This window comes from Cottoperca gobio, chromosome 22, assembly GCF_900634415.1.
Source record: "Cottoperca gobio chromosome 22, fCotGob3.1, whole genome shotgun sequence".
In the NCBI taxonomy this organism is placed as follows: Eukaryota; Metazoa; Chordata; class Actinopteri; order Perciformes; family Bovichtidae; genus Cottoperca; species Cottoperca gobio.
The window spans coordinates 12,136,976-12,160,126 of NC_041376.1; the positions used below are offsets into that span (position 1 = coordinate 12,136,976).

The following is a 23,151-nucleotide window of genomic DNA, read 5'->3' on the forward strand; positions in this document are numbered from 1 at the left end:
TGCATGCGAGCAGACCAACATGCAAAAAGAGATAAAAGCAAGATGAAGGAAAGCAAAGGGATTTAAAAAGTGAGAAAAGTTAAGAAATTGGTGCCCACTCTGAGAGGCATCTTGCAGTAATCAGTCAGCAAGGGCACGTCAAAGACGAGGCGGTGCAGGAGCTGCTGCAGCATGGAGGGACGAAGGTGCCTGCAGAACAAGGTGAAAGAGAGATAAGAGCTGCCTTTAACTACAACATATTCAGCCTCTGACCACTTGCAACACTGATTCAGAATGTACTGTTGATCTTTGTTGTTCCGACCGGCTGATATACCACAAATGTTTGATTTATTATCACTAGAAAAGAAAACCTAGAAAAAACATTTTTCTGATAGTTTCTTATGCTTCTCACTTGCAGACAGCCAGCAGGCACTCCTCTATGGCGTCTCTCTGGGCCTTGGTGAGTGAGCGGCCCTTGGAAAGGCGGTAGATGGTGTGCAGAGTGGAGTCGATGAGGGTGGCGTAGTGCTCGGTGCCGGCAAAGAGAGGGGCGCAGCGGGTAAGGAGGGGAAGCATGGCTGAGCCGATGAAGCGGTTCATGGCCAGGGCTGTCTCTGTTGTACAAAGTCCCTCCTGTGGAAAGAGCGGGTCGCAGGTCATGCAACACGTGACAACCTGTAATTGGCACTTCTGGCTACAGTTCAACAAAAGTTACAAAGGTCTTCAAGGAGTGTTGTTGACCATTTTCAAAAAGTACCGTGTAAATAAACACTATGAAATGATCTTGCCAAACATGTTTGCAAGCTAAACTAAAGAGAGTGCGGTACTATTACAAACACTAAAGAGATTCCCAGATATCAGACCGTCTCACCTGCTGCATTGAGTATCTGTCAGTGTGAACAGCGCTGTGCTTTACCTGATGTCAGAGATGATAATCCACTTTAAATGTTGACCTGCGCAGACACCTCCAGAGGAAATCAAGAAAGCAAGGGGTCTCCTTGCTGTGTAGGTCCGAACTCAAACTAACTGCACATTGTATGCACACAATGAGACTCTACTGCAGGCCGGGAGCTCACAATGACTGTCACTCCCTTATGTGCTGTAAATAAATGTTTATGAACATTTCATGTGATGATGGATTACTTTTAGCCAAATGTCTGCACTCTATTGATTTGAGACTTTCTACTTCTTAAACTTTTTGTTGATTAGAACAATCAGGTTAATGAGGCGATGAGCAACGTGAACCAAGGCTTAATGAGGAGCTCCTCATTAGTTTAAAAGGTTGCCCAATAGTATTGAGCGTAAAACTCCTTGATGAAGTTCATGTTGCAGAGAACCGGCTGTTCATTACTTCTCTCGGGCAGCTTTACCCACCGTATCCAGAGAGGTAGCAGCCCTGAGGTCAGGAAGGAAGCCCACTTCGAGCAGGTGAAGCAGAAAGCTCTGGTCCTCGATTCCATACACCCTGTCCAAAAACAGCACCATGGGGGCCTTGTGATCCGGACAGAAGCAGGCCGACATGTCCGGCTCAGTCACCGACCCATCTGAGAGAGATCGAGACAGGAGAAGGACGGCACAACACAGAGTAAACCACTCAGGCGTGCAGCAGTGAGAACAGCCCACAGTGCATAATGGCAAGTCTTTTCTGATTAGGACAGCCATGTGTATTCATTAGGCGGCATGTAGCAGCATGCCGAGCGGAGTTTTCGGCTCGCCGTCTTTACTCTTGGCCTGCTGACAGAGCTTGTGTGGCAGCGCTCTGGGCAGCAAATTTAAGAGGCGCGTCTTGCCATGCTTATGCAGATCAATCAATAGAGCAAGACAGCTCGCTATAGAAATGATCGGACTTACTCAGAGCTATGGGAGTGTGCAGTAAAGCGTTGTGCTGATTAAAAAGGCATGAGCAGTGAAATGTAATCAATAACCTTCCGCCTTGCACTGAATCTGCAGACTTTTGTCAACCATTGTACCCTCACGTCAGCTAGACGTGGTGAAGTAGCATGCACGTGAAAGGAAGTGTGTTATTACAGTGAACATGAGCAGTACCTTTGTTGGTGATGGGCATTTTGAGCGGTATGCTGATGATTCCCACAATGTCTTCAGTGGGCACCAGAGAGCGCAGGATGGCACGAATACGCAGAGCCTCACCCTTCCCCTTGTTGATGAGCTGAAAAAGAGAGAAGGAAGTGAAAATAGGGAAAAATCTGTCCAAGAACAACAACAAACACATTTGTCATTTCGAACAAACGTACATGCATCTCCGGGGCGCAACGTCCCAGCAGGTCGATGAGCGCAGAGTAGAAGGACATGATGGCATTGCCCATGTGTACCACCTCCTCCTCATCGTCACCATCAGCAGACCTTACAGTGGAAAAAGTGAAGGGTTGAGGAAACGGACGAAAGAACGTTTGTAAAGGGCATCACAGCGAAGGAGGATGAGTGGCTAATCTTTTACTCAGTATTGTAAGTCCTCAGTATTGATTTGAGAAGTTTAGCTTGATCTTTATGGCTTACACGTCAGAGCTGACTCCGTGCACAGAGCCCGGCAGGTCCAGAGCCCGCGTCTCAGAGATCTTGATGGCCTCCTTCATGGCGGCCAGCAGGCCGTTGCCTCCCTCCCCCCTCAGGGCGGGTCCAAAACACTCTGGACGACGGATGAGCAACTTGACCACAACGCTGGAGTTCTCCTCCACGCTCTCGCCTGGAACACAAAATCATATGGACATACAGTACATAAAAGAAAATACATAATTGATATCTGCAAGATAAATATGGCATGCTCCAGCATAAACACACCAGTATTCCTAAGCTTTGCATTGAGCGGCTGAATGAAGGTTTTTCCAAACTTAGTTGAACCTTTGCTTTTTCTACGTGTTAAGATGGAGCTACAGTAAAAGAATAAACGAAAGAGAGAGAGACGGGATGGTAACTGCAGCCTTACCGTTGACAAAGACAGCAAACCGCAAGAAGGAAAGGTAACGCTCCCCCTCGATGGGGTTCCAGCCGATGTCTGGATAACCTTTAGCCAGGAGTATTGGACAACTCTGGAGACCACAGCCCGCTAGGTAGGTGACAACCTACGGGGCGCAGCACATTACATCACAAAGAGATCAATATTTATCCAGCTTTATTCTATTCATCCTAGGTGATCTCAAAAGGTGAGACTCACCTTGTCGAGATCAGGCTCCTCCAGTGCCAGAGCCAGGCCGTTGTTGTCCATCACTGAGGAAGCAGCCACATCTAGAGGAGTGGAGCCCCTCATCGCTGGTGAAGCTACAACACATAGCACAAAGAGTACAATTATTGTATTTCATATTAGCCAGTGCAAACAGCAGGGGGTGGTGTTGCGTCTCCTTCCAAAATGTCACTGGTAGCTGATCTGCCAACAGCTGGTTAACATTGGTGTTAAAGGAAAGTTTCCTCTACAGGTTTCCTACGGACACATTTAATCATATGAGGTTCCACAGTGCTTAAGGGAACCTGTTTACGTAGCACTGTGCATACGAAACCTCTCATCTATAATACTGAGCTTAGAATTTGAAGATTCTATTCTTGGATTTCATTTATATTTTGCTTTTGCTGTCACATAACTTGTTGTTACCTGCTTAATGAGCCATCTGAAGTATGTGTGTGTATGCGTTCATGACTGGGTGCAACCAAGGGAGTCGTCTTCTAACAGAATTGGAGATGAGTCGCTCTCTGTGCTGCTGGATTCTCAGCGCTCCGACTCACAATTACACACACGCCTTCTAAGGTGCGAGGTTAATATATGTGAGCTCACAGGCGCAGAACGAGTCCATGATGGCAAAAGGGGTGAATACAATGCATCACCCGTATTAATAAGAGGGCTGGCAGTTATAAGATTGTGCCTTTCATCCACCCTAGAGGTGGTTTTACAGGTTTGTTTGGCCTGCACCGTTCATCTTCTTTAAGAACATCCTCTCATGTCGTACAGTCCTGATCAAGTCGTGTAGTCGTTTCACTAATCCTTGAGTAACATGATGGATAATAGTAAGAGAGGCAGCTAAACAGAGGTGTACCCACCTAGGCCCACGCTGCTGTTCTCCAGCAGGTAGCTGAGGTGGTCGAACATGGCTTTCTGGTTCTGACGGCTGATCCGGCAGAAGTAGCACAGGAAGCGACAGCAGCTGGCCACCATCTTGGGGAAGGCGATTTCCTGTGAAATGGCACATAAAGACTAAGTAGGGTCAAACATCTTCTCTGGTTAGATTTTTAGCAAAAAGTACAACTAAATTGACAAATTACAAAGAACAAGAACACAAACAACTCTCGTGTATTTATAGTGCATAGATTATCTTCATGTTTAAACATTGCTAACAAAGTGTCACTCTGTCGCTGCTTTATTCTGGGCTGCCGATTTTATTGTAATGACTTCCTTTAGGCTTGTCCCCCCGCATGTCTTCGTTCCTAATTAACATCTAAAAAGCCTGACAACTTTACACACTGCCAGCCTCTCTCTGCCCTTTCTGCCCTCCGAAATGATGCTGTCAGCAAGAGGAGAAAAGCCCACCTACTGGGACCACATCTTCATTAATGCACAGTTACAAATGATAACTCACAAAAACTGGACTAACACAGAAACTTTCTTAGTGAGCAATATCACTCTTGGCAAGCCACTCTGTGGGTGCCTCTTTAAACAGCCTGTGGAGGCAGAGAGAAATATAGAGGGAGAAGTTGTTCAACCTGGGACTTGTGTCCTCCGAGCACATTGACCATGACCTCCATGACGGTCTCGTGCATGCCGAGTATTCTCATTAGGTTGGGGTGCTGGTAGAATACTTTGTTGTTCATGATGTCACTGTAGAGGAAAGAAAGACATAATGAATACTTAACATTCACTGAAAACACAAATGCATTTCAGTAGTGGGCCAAATTAGCATTAAACTAAAACTAGCAAAACCAGAAGAATTATGATTGATATATCTTATAACATATTTGACACAAGTAAGGCTCCTCTGAGGCAACCACAACCTACGCAAGTCCATCAATCATGAGCTTCTCCTCCTCTTTCCCCATACGAACAGACAGCAGAGATCTGATCTGACCGAGGGCGGCCAGGAGGTTGATGGTGTCCTGGATCGAGGCAGCACTGATGGTGTAAGTCTTCCTCATGGCCCGGAGCAGCTCCCCGATGCTGTCGTACTGCCTCCTCAGCAGGCTGAACATCTTGCGGACCAGCTCCGAGTCCAGGATGTGACACTCCTGGGCCCAGCTGACCATCGTCTGAGAGATCAGCTCCTTCAGATTGGCTGGAAAGAAAGTAGGGTAAAGATGATTGACTTTGGCAATAATGAACTGGTTGTATGACAATAATCGTATTTGCTGACAACAACAAACTTCAAATTTCACTAAGTTGGTGGACTTGCAAGAGACAGATTTAAAAGAAAAGAAATATCAAAAAGAGGTTGAGATATCCTGATTATTGGTCCAAAGAACCTGAATCTTGCACTTCATATGCAACTCATGCCATGTAAAAGCAGTGGAATTGCCCTTTAACATTATATAATGTAATAGCAGTTAAAAAACATTTATATTATGGAGATGACTCAAGGGACCAGTCACTTCACATTATTTAACATAGTTAAAGCAGCAACATTTGTCTGGGTGGCAGCAGAACAAGTTGTAAACACAACAATGACATATAAAGACAATATGAAGTTGTTGTGGTGACAGTTTAAACATATTCAAAGATTCAGCATGTAGATTCTGCGCTGAAAGTAATTTGGCTTTGTATTATCATAGTAATAGTGATATCATTTATGTGCTATAATTTAATTATTTGAATAATACATAATAATATAAATGTCTCATTATCGGCACCGATATGTATCGAGTGTCCCTTTAAACCGACACAATGAGCTGACGGACTGAAGGGGAACTGCGGAGCTGGATAATAATTCTCTGTGGGTTCATCAATAAAAATGAGCTCATTCATTTGTCATTCGATCAATTGTTAAGACGGAAATACGGATTAGTGCAGCTTAAATGCTGCATAGTTAAAATCATGTTATAGTATCTTTCTACACGATGCTAAGACAACGTGTGGTGTGGGGGACTGTAGATTTACTAATTATAAAGGGGAATATTTGTTTAACAATACAGGCTCATTTTCAACAGTAAAATGAGATTTGCCTTTAAAATAGCAGAGAAGTGCTCGCTGCATTGTCTGGTAATCCTTACTGCTTATCAACGGCTTTAAAAGGAAAATATACTGTAACCTTCCTTCTATTAACCGAGGTCACACCAAGGCACTTCTGTCTAAAACACACAGACGTTAACACACACAGGCACAGACACACACACAAAGCTCTATTAGACGAATGTTAAAAGGGCCTCCACTTGACTGGGTGCTCCCTCTGCTCCACAAGTCATGCTTGAGCACTAAAGACACAATTCAAAGGCTGCAGTCCCAAACTGGCTCTGTGATGCAAATAAGACCTTGAGAACAGAACAAAAATAGACAGACAGCGCCTTCAAAGTATTTTTGCGTGGCTTGAGTTGAGAATAGGACGGCATGCGTGTATCAGCCACCCCTACGAGCCCCCAGCTTCTAAAAGAGAGGTAATCAGCTGTGTTTACGAGCTCATTCATGAAAAGGCACATTTCCAGCTGAGCAGAGAGGAAGGCGGCCCCGTTATGCAACGAATAAGGGGAGTGGAAGTGGACATGGTATTAATAGTTCTGTATAGTAGAATATTCTGCTTCTGTGGTTAAACTGAGACGTTTGTTTGGACAGCTCATATGTAGGTTACCCTTAAGGCTTCATTAAATCTGGATCAATAGGGTGCGTGGGCGAGGGTGCGCACATATATTTGTGAGACTCTTCTTAAAGAAGAGAGAGACATCAATTAAGCAACTCAGAATCATAAAAGACGGAGCCATTTATACACAATTGATTTCTGTATTGCAATTAGATGATTGTATTTTTAAGACCCCTTTATCTGCGCAGTTGATTGAATCTGTTGGTTTTCCAAAGACTATTTGACACAAGGCTGTCAATCACTGTAAGTGTGCGTGTGTGTTTTGTATGATGGGTTGGGAGCCAGCACAATGTCTGTCATGTCCCGTCAGATTATTTAATGTTATGTCATGTATTTATGTTATAGTTTAGTTCATGTTCAGTGTTTAATGTCTCTCAGGTCATGTTATGTTAAGTTACCGTCACTCTTGTCTAATGTCGTCGTGCACTTCCTGTTTTGTTTTGAAACTCACCTTTTCCTCTCGTTCCAGGTCACTTAACTTCCTGCCTTTGTGTGTTTTCCCGCTTCTGTGATCGTCTGCCCCGCCCCTGACTGTTGTCACCTGTGTCCCCTTACCTCATGTATAAATAGTCCTGTCTCCCCTTGTCTTGTGCCAGTTCGTCTTGTTAAACTAGTCAAGTGTATGGTTATTGTTAATGGATACATTTTGGATTAAAATATGTTTTTGTTTGAACGTCAGACACTTTGTTGAGTCGTGTATTTTGGATCTTGAGTTCTTTCGTGCCGTGGTTCGTGACAATGTCACAGTCAGCGGTGAATGATCCTGACGAGTTGGGTGTGTGTGTCACAGAAAGGGCCGGTCTGCTCCAAAATGAGAAGAGACATTTCTTCCTCTCAGCCAAAAATGCTTCACAACACCTCGTTCCCTCTCGGTCTGTTTTGCTCTTGAATGCACCCCTCTACAGCACTTTCAACTCCCTAAACCCCAACTAACAAATCTGACTTGTGTTACATTGATGGAAGACAGCGTTGTTTTCTATGGTGCGAGAGTTCACACACACTCCCTATGCTCTCACAACACACATTTCTTCGAGGCAAGTCATCATGTCTGAGCATTAAATGTTTCTGGTGGATAAGCCATTCGTCAAAAGAGGAAAACGACTACTGCGCTCCTTTTACTTCATCCCTATGAAATAATGGCGAAGACGACGGCGCCTTTTGTGTCTTCAGGGTGTCACTGTGCAAGGAGGAGAAATTATAGCTGGAGCAGTACAGAATATATCATGTCATCTTCACTCTGGCCATTCTCCTGCCTCCAGGAAAACCCTCTTCTTACATTTCAAAATATACACATGGCACATGCACTTCACACATAGCCTACTGTATCTACAAATAAAATACCCATTCCCATCATCCTCAGCTGTAGCCTACTGTTACTGCGCTCACTAGCATTTGTTAGCATGGTAACATGGGAAATAAAGATGGTAAACATTACATTACATTACCTGCTAAGCATGTTAGCATTGTAAACCTGAGCATGTTAGCATACTGTGGTTAGCATTGAGCTCTGTGTGCAACCTCTCAGAGCAGGTCAGCCCTAAGTTCACAGTGTCCTATGATCTTGATAATAACATTGTAAGAGATTGGTAACAGCTATCTTCAGCTGTTTAAATTGCAAACGAATGAAGGGAGCTGGGCGCTTCAAATGCAGTTTGAATGGTTTATAATCCATTCTGCCACTGTCATATAGAAACTATCTTGCCTGCTGATTTTTTTATTTTCAGGAAGTATATGAGTAGGCTAAGCTGTAAACTCTAGGTGGGTGATTTCAACAAATTGACCCAGGGAAATTTTAATTAAATTGAGAACATAAAACCCTATGAAAGCTCTTGTTAATGTCATATTAAGAGGACATTAAGCTGGGCAACATAGGATCCTGGTAACATAGAAAGGCTATGCTCTTGTTTGGCTGAAGATTCTTATTCTACATCTTGTTTTTGGGTGCTCTTATGAATATGAATAAAAAAAAACAGACACTGTCTTAATCGGCTATGTCTTAATCTACTAAAGCAACTGAAAGGAAAAAAGACAAACAAATATAGCTTCCAATTCAAGCTTTAACACTTAGTACTCAATATATAATCGCAAAATGATACAAAGAAGAAATAGTTTTAGCAGATAACAGAATTTGCCCGCTCTAAATTATTCCACTCCCTTCATTCACTTTCTGACGCCTCCAGCTGTTACAGAAGTAGATGTGATGCTCCTGAACCGCAGCTGTCAACACAAACCAGCCTTCTTATCAATCAGCCCGCACACAGCAGCCTGCAGAGACCACCACCACCCAAAGCACTCTTTTAAGGAAAAATACACACTCCTCTATTTTCATCCAGCCTTGCTCCTTGGAGATCAGCGCGGGGGTCTTATATGCTCCATGTCAGGGTCACACCAAATCCCAGTGGAGAGATTGCCTTTCAGCATCACATAGCTATTTCATTCCAACTTGGGCACTTCTTGTTGCCGGCATCAGTTTCAAGAATAGACAGGGACGGTATGGTGCTAGCCAGATTCTCAGAGGGGTCTTCAGAAGTGACAAAATACCCTGTTTCATATTGTTTACTCTTTCTAGGCAATTAAAATCAGACACACATGTCTTGTTTTATGGCCAGAAATGATCAAGAAAGGTCATATATATATATATATATATATATATATATAAATATATAAGAGAAGAATTGCTGCCATAAATGGAGACATACACTAATAAAATAAACTCAAACAGTGAGAAGCAGTTTCTAACAACACATTGCGGTCTATATTGTCGGTCAACAGAACAAAGTAAAATGCATTTTTCAACCGGTTACGTAATAATTTGCAATCAAACAGTTGATTGGCGGTACTTGAGATAGAAAATTGGATACAACTTGTATTGCATTTATTCTGTTGTGGCGGCCCGGTTATTGAAATGTTTTTTGTTCCCGTGTGTGTGCTTATGATTGTGCATTTGTACGTATGTGTCTATGGGTTTAATCAGGTGAAGGATTTGGTTTTATCACCAACGTTTTTTTCCTCTCATCACTCCTCTCCCGTCTGATCGGCTGACGGAAGACGCTCTTCAGTCTGTAGCCTCTTCTCCACCCAGCTTCATATTACCATAATGAAATTGAAAATAAATTGAAATGGAAATGACTGCCACCCGGTGACTCAGTCCACATGACACTGGCAGACAGATAGAGGCAAGAATGAGGGTGCTAGAGCTGCAATACAGAGCTCCTGCTTTAAATTCTCGCCTCCCTCTAAGCGAGGAAAACAAACCGAGAGCTTGTACAAAAAGAAGCGAAAGAGACCATAAACAAGCAGAGTGGGGTGCAGTAAATGGATCACGAGTGTGGGAGAGCTTGTTTTACAGGAAAGTAACAAATGTGGCACAAGCAGTATAGAAACAGAACATGTGCAATGTCAAGGACTCTCTTTTCTTGGCAGGTTTTGGCCATTTGGACTTGGAAAGGAATTATTTTCCAAAGCATTAAAGAGATAGTTTGGTGTGCTGGTTGTATGAGGGACTTATCCTTAGTCAGTGTGTTACTACAGTAGATGGCTAGCTAAGCATTGTATTGCTGTGGACGGGGGTAGCTGTAAAACGTATTTTAGCCACCTAAAAGAAAGGCCCCCCTAAAAAGAATGTAATAAATTTAAGTCTACACTGTATTTAAAAAGAAATCACAGCTTTACTTTTGCCGTCAAACAACTGAAGCTGCTATATTTGCTCCTTCAAAGCCACCAGACTCTATTGACAAAAACAGTATTTTTTAGTACTTCAACAACCCGTACTATCCCTTTAACTGCTTCTGATCTTGCTATTGCTTCAGTATGTTGCTATGGTTACAAGGCTCAGATTGGACCAGCGCTTTCTTGAATATGAATTGAGATCAGCAATTAACTGTGAGCCAACGTGTGCATGAAAAACCTTTCATCCACATCCTCCAGCCAATAAGAAGAGTGTGTTATGACGCAGCAGGTGCACTACAGCATCAGCTAATATCACAAAGTAATAAAAAACAGTGACTTCCTCACATGGTGCCGCTTGCTCCTTCTCTGTGGGCTCCTCTGCTTTGTGAGACTGGCCTTTGATCTTGTTCACCAGCATCAGGAGGCGACCTTTGATCGATGTGTCTTGCTCATATTCGTCTTCCTCCATAGGGATTCCTGCACAACACAAACAAACATGCTATGTACGGTACATGGAGAGCTAAGCACATAACAGAAATATCTCTGCGCTTCCCGTGAGGTTAGCAGACATGTCATGTGTATAATGCAGAGTATTGGGTGTGCGGTATGTCCTATTTCTTAGCAATTTCAAATCGATTTTTAATGTTGTCTGCGTGAAGCGGGCCATGGCAGGTCGGGGCTATGTGGCACGGCTGAGACTGCCATTAGGTCGGTTGTACCACAGAGGTTGGGCAATTCAATTATTTATCAAAACATCAAGATGTCAGAGCAATGAGAGAGGCACTGAACTATAACTCCTGTGCCGGGAGACAGAGAGAGACGCAGAGTGGGAAAAAGAAAGCATTTCTGGGAAATAGTACAGGAACAATTCAGCTGATGTTGTTGACACAATGGCAGCTCATGCAATAGATTGAAAAAGAACAACTCTATATGTTTTCTATATTTTCCACACTTCCATTTTCCAATTTGTCATCCTCCATCCACGCTGCTAGATCATGCAGCCTTAGTAAAATATCTGTAATACATTTTACAGTCAATCGAAGCAATATCACTGTATCAAGTTAATGCATGTTTCATGAAAAAGATAATCAATAAAGCAGCTCATAAAAGTTTGGTTTTTTTGCAAGATCTGCATCTCACCACAGTGGAGCTGCAGCTGGTTGTGAAAATCATACAGTTCCTCCTGGATGCCTGTTGGACACGGACAGTCTTCGCCCATACTGAAGGTCAGCAGCATGTTGATCTAAAGTATTGAAACGTAGAAGCAGACACTTCATAAACAATCTGATACTTTAGTTTTAAAAGTAATCTGAACATGATGGGATCTCTTTGCAGGATTCACAGAAAAAAATAATTGGGAAATAAACAGCTTAAGTGGCTAATTCTCCCTCTGCACTCAGAGACACTGTGACAAGTCATTAAAGTAGATGTGAAGCGCTGAAGTCCATGTCCAGCTGTGACCCTAAAGGCATAGTGTGTGTGTGTGTGTGTGTGTGTGTGTGTGTGTGTGTGTGTGTGTGTGTGTGTGTGCGTGTGCGTGTGTGTGCGTGTGTGTGTTCGCGCTCACTGCAGCAACGACACCACAGAGAAGAAGGATGAACTCGCCCTCAAGGCTTTTTCTTCAACGCACACAAAGAGAGTGCTTGCATCATTTAGATCGAGGACCAGCTCTCATTCACTCTGGAGGCAAAAGTGAGGGGAATTTTTACAAAACTAAAAAGGGAATCTGAGTGTAAGGAGAGGAATTAACCATGTATGTGGAAAATTACAGAAGTTACGTAACAGCTCCGTCTGAATGATCCAGTTTCATGCATAATTTGAAGCTGTGGCTTATTTGCACCTTTAGGTCACTTAAGCATCAATAAGGTCATATGGCAGACACGTGAATTGTCAGAATCACACAAACAGAGTTGTGTATTGCCAGCGTAAGATGTCACAACATCACTGTAAGTAGGTGAAAAAGACCGCTCATTGCCCCTAGCCGCGACTTAACCTCAAAGAAGCTGATATATATTTTTTCTAGTTTCAAATGTACATCTTGCTACACATAAGAGAGTGAATGGGATGTGGGTTTCATGACAGTGCGGGGTAGGGGCTGTTTCACTTTTGTCATTTGTTAGCATAGATCAGTGGTTAACCACGGATGATGGTTAGAGCTCTTCTTAGGAGTGTGTGGGAGAGCACTGTGATTGATTGACATCTTCCTCACTCTCCAGTTAGCTTTGCTGCTCCTGCCAGCGTGGGACAAATTACACTTTTATTTTCATCATTCTTTTTGATGCATGGAGTTCGATCTGCCCCCCCCCCCCCTCAACCTGAGCAGCCGTCTAATCAGCCAGGATAAGTGAATACACCTGTGCGTGTCTGCAGGGCCTGTATGCTAATGGAATAAATGCACTTTTCACTCTGTTTAAAAAGTTAAGATAGCCTAAAGTTTATAGTTATTTTAAGTGAGTCATTTAAAGTACTCACACAAACACACATGTAGGTTGCATTACCAATACAGAGATTTCAATGTTTATTGCTTATTTCTTCCATTTTGATATGTTTGACTTTGACTATAACAACATAATATACTTCATATATTATATAAAATATAACATAAAAACGTATTTAATGTAAAAGTTGTTTGGTTTTTGAAGTGGTACATTTACAGTAAAAACAAATAAAACAAATCTTGCAGTACCGTTGGCCTAAACGTAACTTAACTCAACTTAATTGATGTATTTATATAGCACCTTTTATACAGATGTGAAGCTCAAAGTGCTTCACATGGAAAAAAGGAACAGAAAAAAACAACAGCTTGGATACTGGGAACTGGTGAATCAATTTTGTTGGACAACACACAGTGAAGTGTTGAGCTAAAACTGCACCCTGAGCTGGTTTGTACACCGTCGTTATATGGCCTCAGTTCACCTGTTCTTGAGGGGGCGATCTAAACTCTTTGGTCTTCTTTGCGGTAACGGCAGCAGACATGTTGAGGGCAAGCATCAGCTCGTTGTAGCGGAACTTCTGGTTGTACTGCAGCTTGGATACGAAGCTGTCGGAGAAAGACACGATGGCCTCGATGCGGTGCTTCAGCTCGCAGTCGCAGAAATAGTGAAGCAGCTCACACATCTGGGGGAACAGACAAGGGGAGGAGACGGACAACAAATACCGTTGCATCACTGTTGCGCACCAAGATGCAGCTGTTACGAGCAAGTCTGATATGAATACATACAAACAGCCATATGGCGTTACATCATCCCACTTATAAAGAGACGTTTAAGAGATCATTTGTTCAATACGAGACAAAGTAATTTCATATATGACTGACTTCTGAATGGGTCTATTACAGTGGTGCAGTTACTGAGCATTGGATGGAGAGCACAGCTGCGTCAGTCTTAAGGAGTGAATTGGCGCTTGTAGATGAAGACGTTCATTGATTTTACATGTTTTGATGATCCACCTTTAGTGTACACGTATAAGATGATGTAATATGTGCTCATATCACCTGTCGTTTGACGGGCTCAGGCAGCCTCTTCTCCAGCAGTCCCTTCATTGGCTGTTTGGCCTCTTTGGCGGCCTCCTCTTCTCCAGCCTCCACTGCCTTCTCCTCCGTCCCCGTAAGTCCTTCTTTGTCTGTGGAAGGACCCTCATCGCGGGTCTCTCTAAAAACATTAGGGTCAATGAGCAGCAAGATCTTGTGCACGTCCTCGCTACCTAGTACACCCATAGTCAGCAGGGTGCTGATGAGCTTTAAAATTGGCACAAACTGGTACTCCACGCCTCCTCCGACGGGATCTCGTATATGGTGTCCGCCACCCTGAACGGCCTCCGTCAACATTAAAATTGATTTCTCCTTCAATGCGTCCAGGGGGATTTGGGGACTAAAGAGATGTTGCTCCCGTTTGGTGCTGATGAAACACGGCGGAGCAAAGTTGAGGCGGGGTTTGAGCGAAGTACTAAGCCCCACCCCTGGCGGAAGGTGCTTTTTAGAAGCATTGGAGAAGAGGCGGATGGAGCGCGTTTCTGCCGTGACGGGGATGATGAACTCGTCTTTCATCATGAGTCGTGCCTCTTTCGCCGTCTCCAGGTGGGTGCTGATCAGGACGTTGTAGAAGCCCTCTCGTAACATGCCTGACAGGTACTGATTGTCGATGGTGTATAAGAGCTGTGATTGGTCCAGGTGGCTGCAGAGGGCGTGGGCCACACGGGTGTTCCCAAGTGCGCAGAGGGCACAGTAGAGCTTTAAGGTGTGGTAGTGGAACCTCCTCATGTCCTCCTGCTCAGACAGCTCCATGATGTCGACACACCTTTAAGATAAAGCAAGAGAGGATTAGCAAAATACATTCTGATGTTCTCATTCAGTCTATTTAGAGGCCAGACAGGTGTTATTTACCACACATGATAGTAAAACAAGGCTTGTTACAGGTACCCTGTGGAGTTTTTGACCTCTCGTAGTACTATGGAGCTGTTTTTCTATAACACAATGACCTCAAGGATTTTAGGCCACATTCATAAATAACTTCCTACGCTTTAAAGAATGTGTTCTAGAGAAAGGTTTTTAAGAAGAAGATTCATGACATGTTCTCAAACCGCTGAATTGTTAATAACTGTGTTTTTATAATGATTAATCCCATTGTCCTCGTAAATTGAAAGTTAATTCCACTTGATCCTAATTAGCAGGAAAATGCACTGCCAATCCCCATAAAATGGACATAACACTGCAGGGCCGTGTGCAAACTTCAATAGTTCTGAAGTACTTCAGCAGGAAGTGAACGCCAAACGAGATGTGACATTAAGTAGCGTCAGTAGGCCTATGAATAGCATAATCAATCACCAATCACTAACTATTGGATGGCATGGTTCCCAATTAGCATAATTGATGTGAAATGAAGTGTTAGTGCAGTGTTTATTTATTTTTGAAAGACCATAATGCTTTGTAAAATGCTGAACATAATTCTTAAAAATATTTTAAATGCTATAAATATTCTGGTAATTTAAAGTCTATAATATTACTCACCTGTGGAATTGTAGAGAAATTCAATAACCAATTATTTTCAGATTCAGATTCTGTTCTTACTGAAGACCAAATCCCCAAATAAGAAAACATTGGTGAATGTCAGAATCTTGGTGAAACCTGCGTGAGTGGGTTTTACCTGTTCTCCTCAGGTATATGAACAGCCAACATCTGCAGGGGCTCCACACACTGGACCACCCAGCCATGTCTCTCATTGACCCGGGCCGTTTCCACCTTGAGGAAGGTGTTGGGCATGCGGCTCCACAGCACGGCGTTGATGGTCTGGACGTCTAGACGGGGTGGACACTGGGGCACCGGGTTCTTATGTTCACTCTTAAAGATGGCGGATGATAGAGGCATGGCATTCTGGGGAGAGCAAACAAACATGGAGGGAGTTATTAAAGGAAGATTCAAATGTTTCAATGCCAAAAAGGCTTTGTACGATCATTCGCCACCATCACTTTTTGTTACAGTTTAAAAATGACACTCTACTTCCTGCTCTGACATTTTTCTGAAGAAGGAGTCACAATCTGTCTGTGAGTTATTTGTCATGTTTAATGTGTCAGTGGTACCTTTCTTGTCTAATGCTTAGTCACACAATCTGATTTTCTTCTCCTGACAGCTGACGCAAGAACCCATCCTGTTGGTAAAGCTCTCAGTATCTTTGGTGCAGACATAAACATGCTAAAATATTAGCCTTGTGGACCTAGCTGGAGGGTTAGTAGCTGCATGATCCTGTGTGGGGGCTCTATCCCTCAACACAGGTAAAATACTGCATTTTGTTTTGTTTTTTTGTACATTGTTATTGTCTTGCAGACAGCATACAACATTATAACAATTAGGGGACTCCACCTTTATCTTAGACAGCTCGAACTGGAAGAGGTTAGGGCTGGTGGGTCGCACAAACACAGCGGGGAAAAGCTTGGTGTTTGGTTCCACCTGGAGCAGAGAAAAGAGCGGCAAGTTCATAATAGGTCCAAACAGGAAGTACACATCAAAAGCTGGAGAAGCAGCAAGAGAGCATGGCTCGTAGAAAGCAGCTTAATGATGCGTCATGAAACTCTGCTAATTAGTATGTGTATGCATGATCGTTCCAGAGTGTCGGCTGGCAGGATGACTCAGCGCCGAGTGAAGCCTCACAGAGTTTCAGTGAGGGGGAACATAAGAAGATTATCCCCTTCAAAAAAGGTTCTTAAAGATTTAGTTAAGTATGAAAGTGAACAATACAGACGTCACAGCTCTGTTAGGAAAATATGCAAAGACAGAAGACGAGTTAATCTCAAGGTCAATGTGAAGACTGAGAGAAAGAGGATGGACAGTTAGACAGGGAGTGATTGTGACGTGCAGGTGGATGGACACATTAAAGGGTTAAGTACTGGATTTGAGTAAATGTAATTAGTTTCATTCGACCTCTCAGTACTAAATACATAAGTTGTACATTAGTAGTTTTTCATATTGTGTTTTATACACACACATTTTTAAGATCTTGAATTTATTTTGGGATATTTTCAAACCTTTTAAGTACTTGCAGAAATACAAAGATGTACGGTTACTTTAAAGCTTCTTGAGATTTTGCCTGTCCACTCTGTCCACTGCTCATTAAGTACCATTTGTACTTTCACTCCACTACAATTATTTGATAACTTAAGTTACTTTGGAGATTTAGATTATTAATACAAAATGGAATCAACTAATACCTTTATATTAAATTAAACATTTATTTATATTTAGATATATTATTATAGTTTAGGCTGCCCAGCAGTGTAAAAAGTCATTAAAATTGGCCCCACCTTTACACATTAACGCATCAATAATTATAATCCAATAATATGATCTGTATTACTCTGATAGGAGCACTTTTATTTTTGGTACTTGGATGCTGAACAGACTATGTCATCACCATTGTGCAATTATCACTGCCTTATCATATTATTTATTATTGTACATTTTGTATATTCACTACCTTTTAATGCTGCTACTTATTTTAACATACATGTGTACTTATATTATTTACTTTACTTTCTTGTCTTTGCTGTAACAATGTACATTTCCTCGTTGTGGGGCTAATACTGCTGTACTTTAACTAAAATAAGAGTTTGATTGCAGGACTTTTACTTGTAACAGAGTATTTCCACACTGTAGTGTTGCAATCTTTAATTAAGTACAATATGTGAATACTTCTTCCACCTACCTGGTAGGATGTGGTTATCTCTTTGCCGTTGACAGTGAATGTCACCAGGCCGGTGGCCAGGTCTATGAGACAGCCGATCTCCAGGTCCACGTTGCTGCGAGTGGAGGCGTGAGCAGCGCTGGTCACATCCCCACACCACACGATGTAGCAGTTACTCCTCTTCACACTATCAGGGCGTGAAATGTCATTCATCTGATCTTGACGTACACTTTGAGTGAAAAGAGGAATCAGTTTACAGTGAAGAACTAGAAGAAAACAACGCTCTCACCTCTCATGGACTCGTCCTCGCTCGTCACCCAGGGTTACAGTGACCGATCGGTTTTTACTGAGGTTGAAGTTGTTGCTATAGTAATGGTAGTCGGGAGTAACCCATCCAACCCACACACTGGCAGGGTCCTGACCAGCGAAGACCCTTACCGAGTGGTAGTACTGTAATGACACATGCAAGAGTCAGCCGACGGTGTGGGTGCAAACAAATAGAAGTAACAACAAAAAGGTGATTCAATACCGTCGTGATGATGCTGTAGTCCACTCGTCTGCTTTCATCGCTGTGCCTCACAGACCTCAAAGGATATCTGTCAGAAAGCACATTCAACAGGTGTTTAACAAACCAGCTGACGGATATGTTAGTCTTCAGTTCTGATTGGATAAGTAATGATCAAATTAATCTGTTGAGTATAGTTGTTTGGTCTTTAAAGTGTCAGAACATGAGGAGAAATGTCGATCAGTGTTTCCCAAAGCCCAAGATGACGTCCTCAAATGTCTTGTTTGTCCACAACTCAAAGACTTTCAGTAAAATGTTAAAGAAACCAGAAAAAATCCACAGAGAATTTCTTAAAGAATTACTCAAACTCAATTGATTATCAAAGTAGTTGGCAAGTAATTTAATAGTTAAACAATAATTATAAGACATCTGATGAACTAAACATCTTTAAAGGAATCCTCATTTCTTCAAACATTTGCACACTAACTGACACTGAACTTGAACGATCCACTTTATTGTCAGTAATCTTAAAAGTGGATCAGCAGATAACCGTGGTGGGTCTGAAGCGTTACAGTGGGTTGCTTGCAGTGTGGCGTAAAGTCATGGTGTTTTTTTGAGTACCTGTGTTTGACTTTAAGAGTATCGTCCTCTTGGATTCCGTTCATGTCTACAACAGGACTGCATTTGAAGATGGAGTGGAACTCTACAGGCATGCTGAGGCGACAAAACACCGTATCTGCGTTGCTGTTCTGGGTGCCAAAAGTCTTGTGGGTGACTTTGAGACACGGCGGGCTGTCGACGGTGCCGTCAATCCTGGTCACCTGCAAACAATTAGAATTCTTACACTGACATTTAAAAACATAAAAGTTTGGACAAGAAAACACAATAATAATTGGGGAATAATAATTTAGGCAAAATATTTCATACACAAATACATTTAAAAAATATATATATATTCCTATATTTGCTGTCAACAAAAACCTATATCTTTATGAATATCTATGTAGCCTCATTCCTGATCGACCACTTGTGTTTTTTATTTCATTATTATTTATTTTTATAATTTCCTTTTTGTTTTGTTATTGTTGTCGCCCTGCGGTTGTTTTTGTTGTTGTGAATGGTATTCTCTGAATATGACACAATATTTGATGCAATAATAAAAAAATAAAACCTGCTAACAGGAAGACAGCCTTTGCATTCATCATACAACAAACTTTGTGGTTGTTCTTACTGCGATGTGGCTGTGGTCCTTTGGCACGTTGACAAAGGTAGGCAGACGCTTGCTGAACCACATGGTGACCTCTCGGTTCATGTTGACAGCAAAGGGTTCGAATCCCTCCTGAAGGCCGCACATGGTGTAGTACCTGAAGGTGCTGGCGTCTTTCCCCAGGTTCATACGGCCCACCTGAGCCAGGCCGAGACTGCACACTGGAATAAACCCTGAAGGAGAGCCAGAGGAAGTAAAGGAGGGCGAGGGAAGAGGAGAGAATAAATAGCCTCTAAGAACACCCACAGCACGAGGGGAGGGAAAATCAATCCAGCTTTTGCAAAAAGGCAATTTACAAGTGTCACATTAAATAAGGGGGATTTTGTTACAGGGAGCCACTTATTTTTCACTTATATCCCCAGAATGGTCATTCTAGGTTAATGCTCCTTACTCTGCATGTGAAGGCTTTATTAAAAGATGAGAGGCCCGCACCTCTTCACATTCATCTCATCAGCGTGACACTCCCTGACCTTCTATAACTGGCTCTGTTACAACACACATCATATCCACATGTAAACTTTCTCACCATCCTCAGTTTCAAAGTCAGTGAAGCAGAGTTCAGAGCCCTTGCTGGTGATGAGGATCTCTCCGTTAAGGGTGAAGATCATGGACTTGTCCTCCATGTTGATCATACAGCCCACGATGTCCCCAGCATGCCAGCACCGCCCGAACAAACGGCTGCCCATGTTCAGGCAGTGACCCTGTGTACAGGACATATACAAACAGAAAAAAGGGAGAGAATTATAACAGATTTATTAAACAAACATGCAGCTCAAGTAGTGTATCTTCAGGTAAGTCCTGAAATGTATTTTTATTTTTAATTCAGATAATTTTACTTGCATGTTTCAAGAACGTCAATAATCAACTTATTATAAGTTTCTAAATAAAGTAAAAAAGGATAAGTCAGTAAAATAATACAAAGAAACAACTAGAGCTGCAACATTAAGTAAAAAGTAATCGGCAATTATTTTGATAATCAATAATAGTTTGAGTAATTTTTTTGGCCAAAATTGCAGAAAATGCTTCTTTTTTTTTTGCCTTTTAGCCGTTTGTCTCTGTTTTATTACAATTCAGGATTGAATCCATCTGACTGGATAGATCTGTGGAGGAGTCAACGTGAACGTGATTATTAAGTGATTGATTTAGAGTTAAATGACAGCTTACCCTGTATCCATCAAAGACGAACGCGAGCTCATCCGTGCCAAGCTCCACATCCGGCTTACATCCAGGCCTGGCCCAGCCCACTCTCATGTCTCCTCCCGTCACAGACTCGAATTCAAAATACCACTTCCCTGTCTTCACCGCGTACGTCCGCTCCACTCTGAAGAAGCGGACCTTGTCGATGCTGAGCCGCTCGACCGCTTGTCCTGCAGCGTGGAAGGAACGGCCACAGTGTCAGGTTGTGCACTGCAGCAAAATCCCCTCCAGCACATAAATAATGGAACTAATAAAACCAGTCATTTCACAACCTTATTCTCTTTGGGAGGCCGATTCCTGTATTAGGAAAACGAAGTCGCACTTGTGAGGACGTAACATTTTCCACCATTCTTTGTAACAAGTATTTTAACATCTACTGTTTGAACGTCTGTGCTTTCAGATAGGCGTACGTCCCCGAGTCAAACTCACCGCCTTCCTGGTCCGAGGGCTCGATGTTGTATCCGTAGCCAATCAGAGTGCGGATAGCCTCCCGCAGGCTGTCCCTGTTCGACTTCTTGGTGCGCTCATCCAGCAGAACGTAGGGAACCAGGCGAGGGTTACGCTTACTCTTCAGATCCTGCAGAGAGGAGAGGTACAGAACATTTCATGCACCCATTGATAGAAAGAAACATTCTCAACAATACCTGGTTATGTCATCAAGTGTACTGTAGGCCAGCTCAACTGTGCGTCACAACTGTGCTGTCAATCCCTGTAATTGAGAAGCTAATTGTCCATTTATTGCCATTCCTGTGTCATTTCCCAGAGCAGCTCTCCCCCCTGGGAGCCGAGGCGCAACCACGGAAATATCATATTAATACTACTTAAGCCGATTTGCAGAGCTTAATTTAAAATCTTATGCTGGTTATGCAGATTGAAAGCTGTTTGTTTGGTCAATATCACTAAAGGGCTTAGCTGAAAAACTTGTGGCATTTTTCCAAATCACTGGTCAGATATGCAGTCTCATGTTGAATCAACTATCAACTATCAACCTTCATCTACAAACTGCCCAGAAAATGTGACCAAACATCTGATTTGAAGAGAGATGCTGAAGTTTGTGAGCAGGGACACTAACATTATTACATGTCATGTAAAGTATACATCTGCTGCTAACTCTGAATCAATAGGTGATTTCAGAACTCTTTACACTTTACTCTATCCAGACTCTCACTTGCGTTAAGGAGCCAGCGTTCACACAGAAAGCTTTTTACACACTTTTAGCAAAATAATGCAAAATGAATGAGCCTTCATTCACTTTGATGTGGGGAGAATGATTACACTTGGTAATATTTTACGGGAGGCATCAAATCATTTCCTCAATACATGTTATAAATCAATGCTTTTATTTAAATGAAAAGCAAACACACTACAGCATTTTTTCTTCTACTAAAACCAACCACAGAAACATAAATTTCATACTGCATTGAAATAAATAGTTTCCTCATGTATGACACATTCTACATTACATAATGGGAGAAAATGGCAGTGGAAAATAAATGATTTCAAGAGAGTGAGTTATATCCAATTTCATGGCAGCGGTACCAAAATACACCAAAGACCTAATTATCAGTCGGTGTTTTCAGTTTTTGCACATGCTGCATCGAGTGTGTTCTGTACAATATGCAGAACGTCTCACTGTGTATTGAATAATGACGTACAGCTAGGAAATGTCAGACTAAATAAGCCATGCACAAGGTAGAGACTGTATGGGAGGTGAATTAATGAATAATGAAGGAAAAACTGAAGCTATTAAAAAGAAAAAAACAGTAGCAAAGCTAGACACAGAAGACAAAACCTTTTCTTTATATAATAAGAAAATAGTTGTGTTGACTGAGCATGAATCCATGCAGCGTACCTGCTGAATGCCGTAGGTCCATCCCTGTTTGATTCGGTCCTTGGCCCAAACATTGTGAGCGTTCTCTGCCAGTTTGTCCACCAGCAGCTCCTGACCTGGAGTCAGTTTGATGTCAGACAGGTCCAGAGGAGACGGCTTATAACCATTGGACATCATGTAGCTAGAGGGGAAAAAAGACAATACAAAATGTTATAGAAGTAATAAAGGCTAAATCCACCAGGACTAGTTTACCCACATGCACAGCCTGATATAAATCTTTATGGCAGTACATGCAATTTATTAACACTATATATAGTTTTTTTCTGAGCTTACACACATTTTGATTTACCATTTCATCTTTGCTCTTACTGTAGAAACGCCTACGGTATTATTCAAATATAAACCACGTCTCTTATTTACTGTCTCTTATTCATAATTGGCGCAATTGGTGCAATACTACAGACACAAGCTACATTTAAATAAGAAATGTGTGTTCTGATGGACTTTACACAGTAAATATTGGCATGCACACTTACTTCTTAGGGAGTTTTATCTTTTTGAGGGAGCCCTCAGCATTTGGATTAACCTGAACTACACGACAGCCCAATGCCAGCAGGGTCCTGTGGGGGTTAACACATCAGGAAGTGAGTGAACGCATGAAGCTGCAGATTGCGTTTACTCCTCACCTTGATTGATATCACTTGCGATTTGACAGTGCGTGTGGATCCAAAAGTAGCGATTGAGGGGTT

The 23,151-nt window shown here is 42.4% G+C and overlaps 1 protein-coding gene across 1 annotated transcript in view; it reads right to left on the minus strand.

The window, feature by feature from the left end:
* Positions 1-23,151, minus strand: part of LOC115027778 (ryanodine receptor 3) — a 110,059-nt gene that overhangs the window by 33,373 nt on the left and 53,535 nt on the right. The window contains exons 24-50 of the mRNA XM_029461266.1: positions 22,939-23,022; positions 22,424-22,583; positions 21,001-21,148; positions 20,539-20,741; positions 19,901-20,075; positions 19,339-19,547; positions 18,729-18,928; positions 18,132-18,198; positions 17,892-18,052; positions 17,624-17,789; positions 16,285-16,371; positions 15,572-15,798; positions 13,924-14,725; positions 13,347-13,547; positions 11,571-11,673; positions 10,776-10,907; positions 4,976-5,249; positions 4,684-4,798; positions 4,024-4,156; positions 3,149-3,252; positions 2,921-3,056; positions 2,494-2,680; positions 2,232-2,340; positions 2,026-2,146; positions 1,354-1,523; positions 392-612; positions 99-189 (exon numbers count right to left, since the gene is read on the minus strand). Coding sequence (XP_029317126.1) covers positions 99-189; positions 392-612; positions 1,354-1,523; positions 2,026-2,146; positions 2,232-2,340; positions 2,494-2,680; positions 2,921-3,056; positions 3,149-3,252; positions 4,024-4,156; positions 4,684-4,798; positions 4,976-5,249; positions 10,776-10,907; positions 11,571-11,673; positions 13,347-13,547; positions 13,924-14,725; positions 15,572-15,798; positions 16,285-16,371; positions 17,624-17,789; positions 17,892-18,052; positions 18,132-18,198; positions 18,729-18,928; positions 19,339-19,547; positions 19,901-20,075; positions 20,539-20,741; positions 21,001-21,148; positions 22,424-22,583; positions 22,939-23,022 — 4,786 coding nt within the window. The remainder of the gene's footprint in view (positions 1-98; positions 190-391; positions 613-1,353; positions 1,524-2,025; positions 2,147-2,231; positions 2,341-2,493; positions 2,681-2,920; positions 3,057-3,148; positions 3,253-4,023; positions 4,157-4,683; positions 4,799-4,975; positions 5,250-10,775; positions 10,908-11,570; positions 11,674-13,346; positions 13,548-13,923; positions 14,726-15,571; positions 15,799-16,284; positions 16,372-17,623; positions 17,790-17,891; positions 18,053-18,131; positions 18,199-18,728; positions 18,929-19,338; positions 19,548-19,900; positions 20,076-20,538; positions 20,742-21,000; positions 21,149-22,423; positions 22,584-22,938; positions 23,023-23,151) is intronic.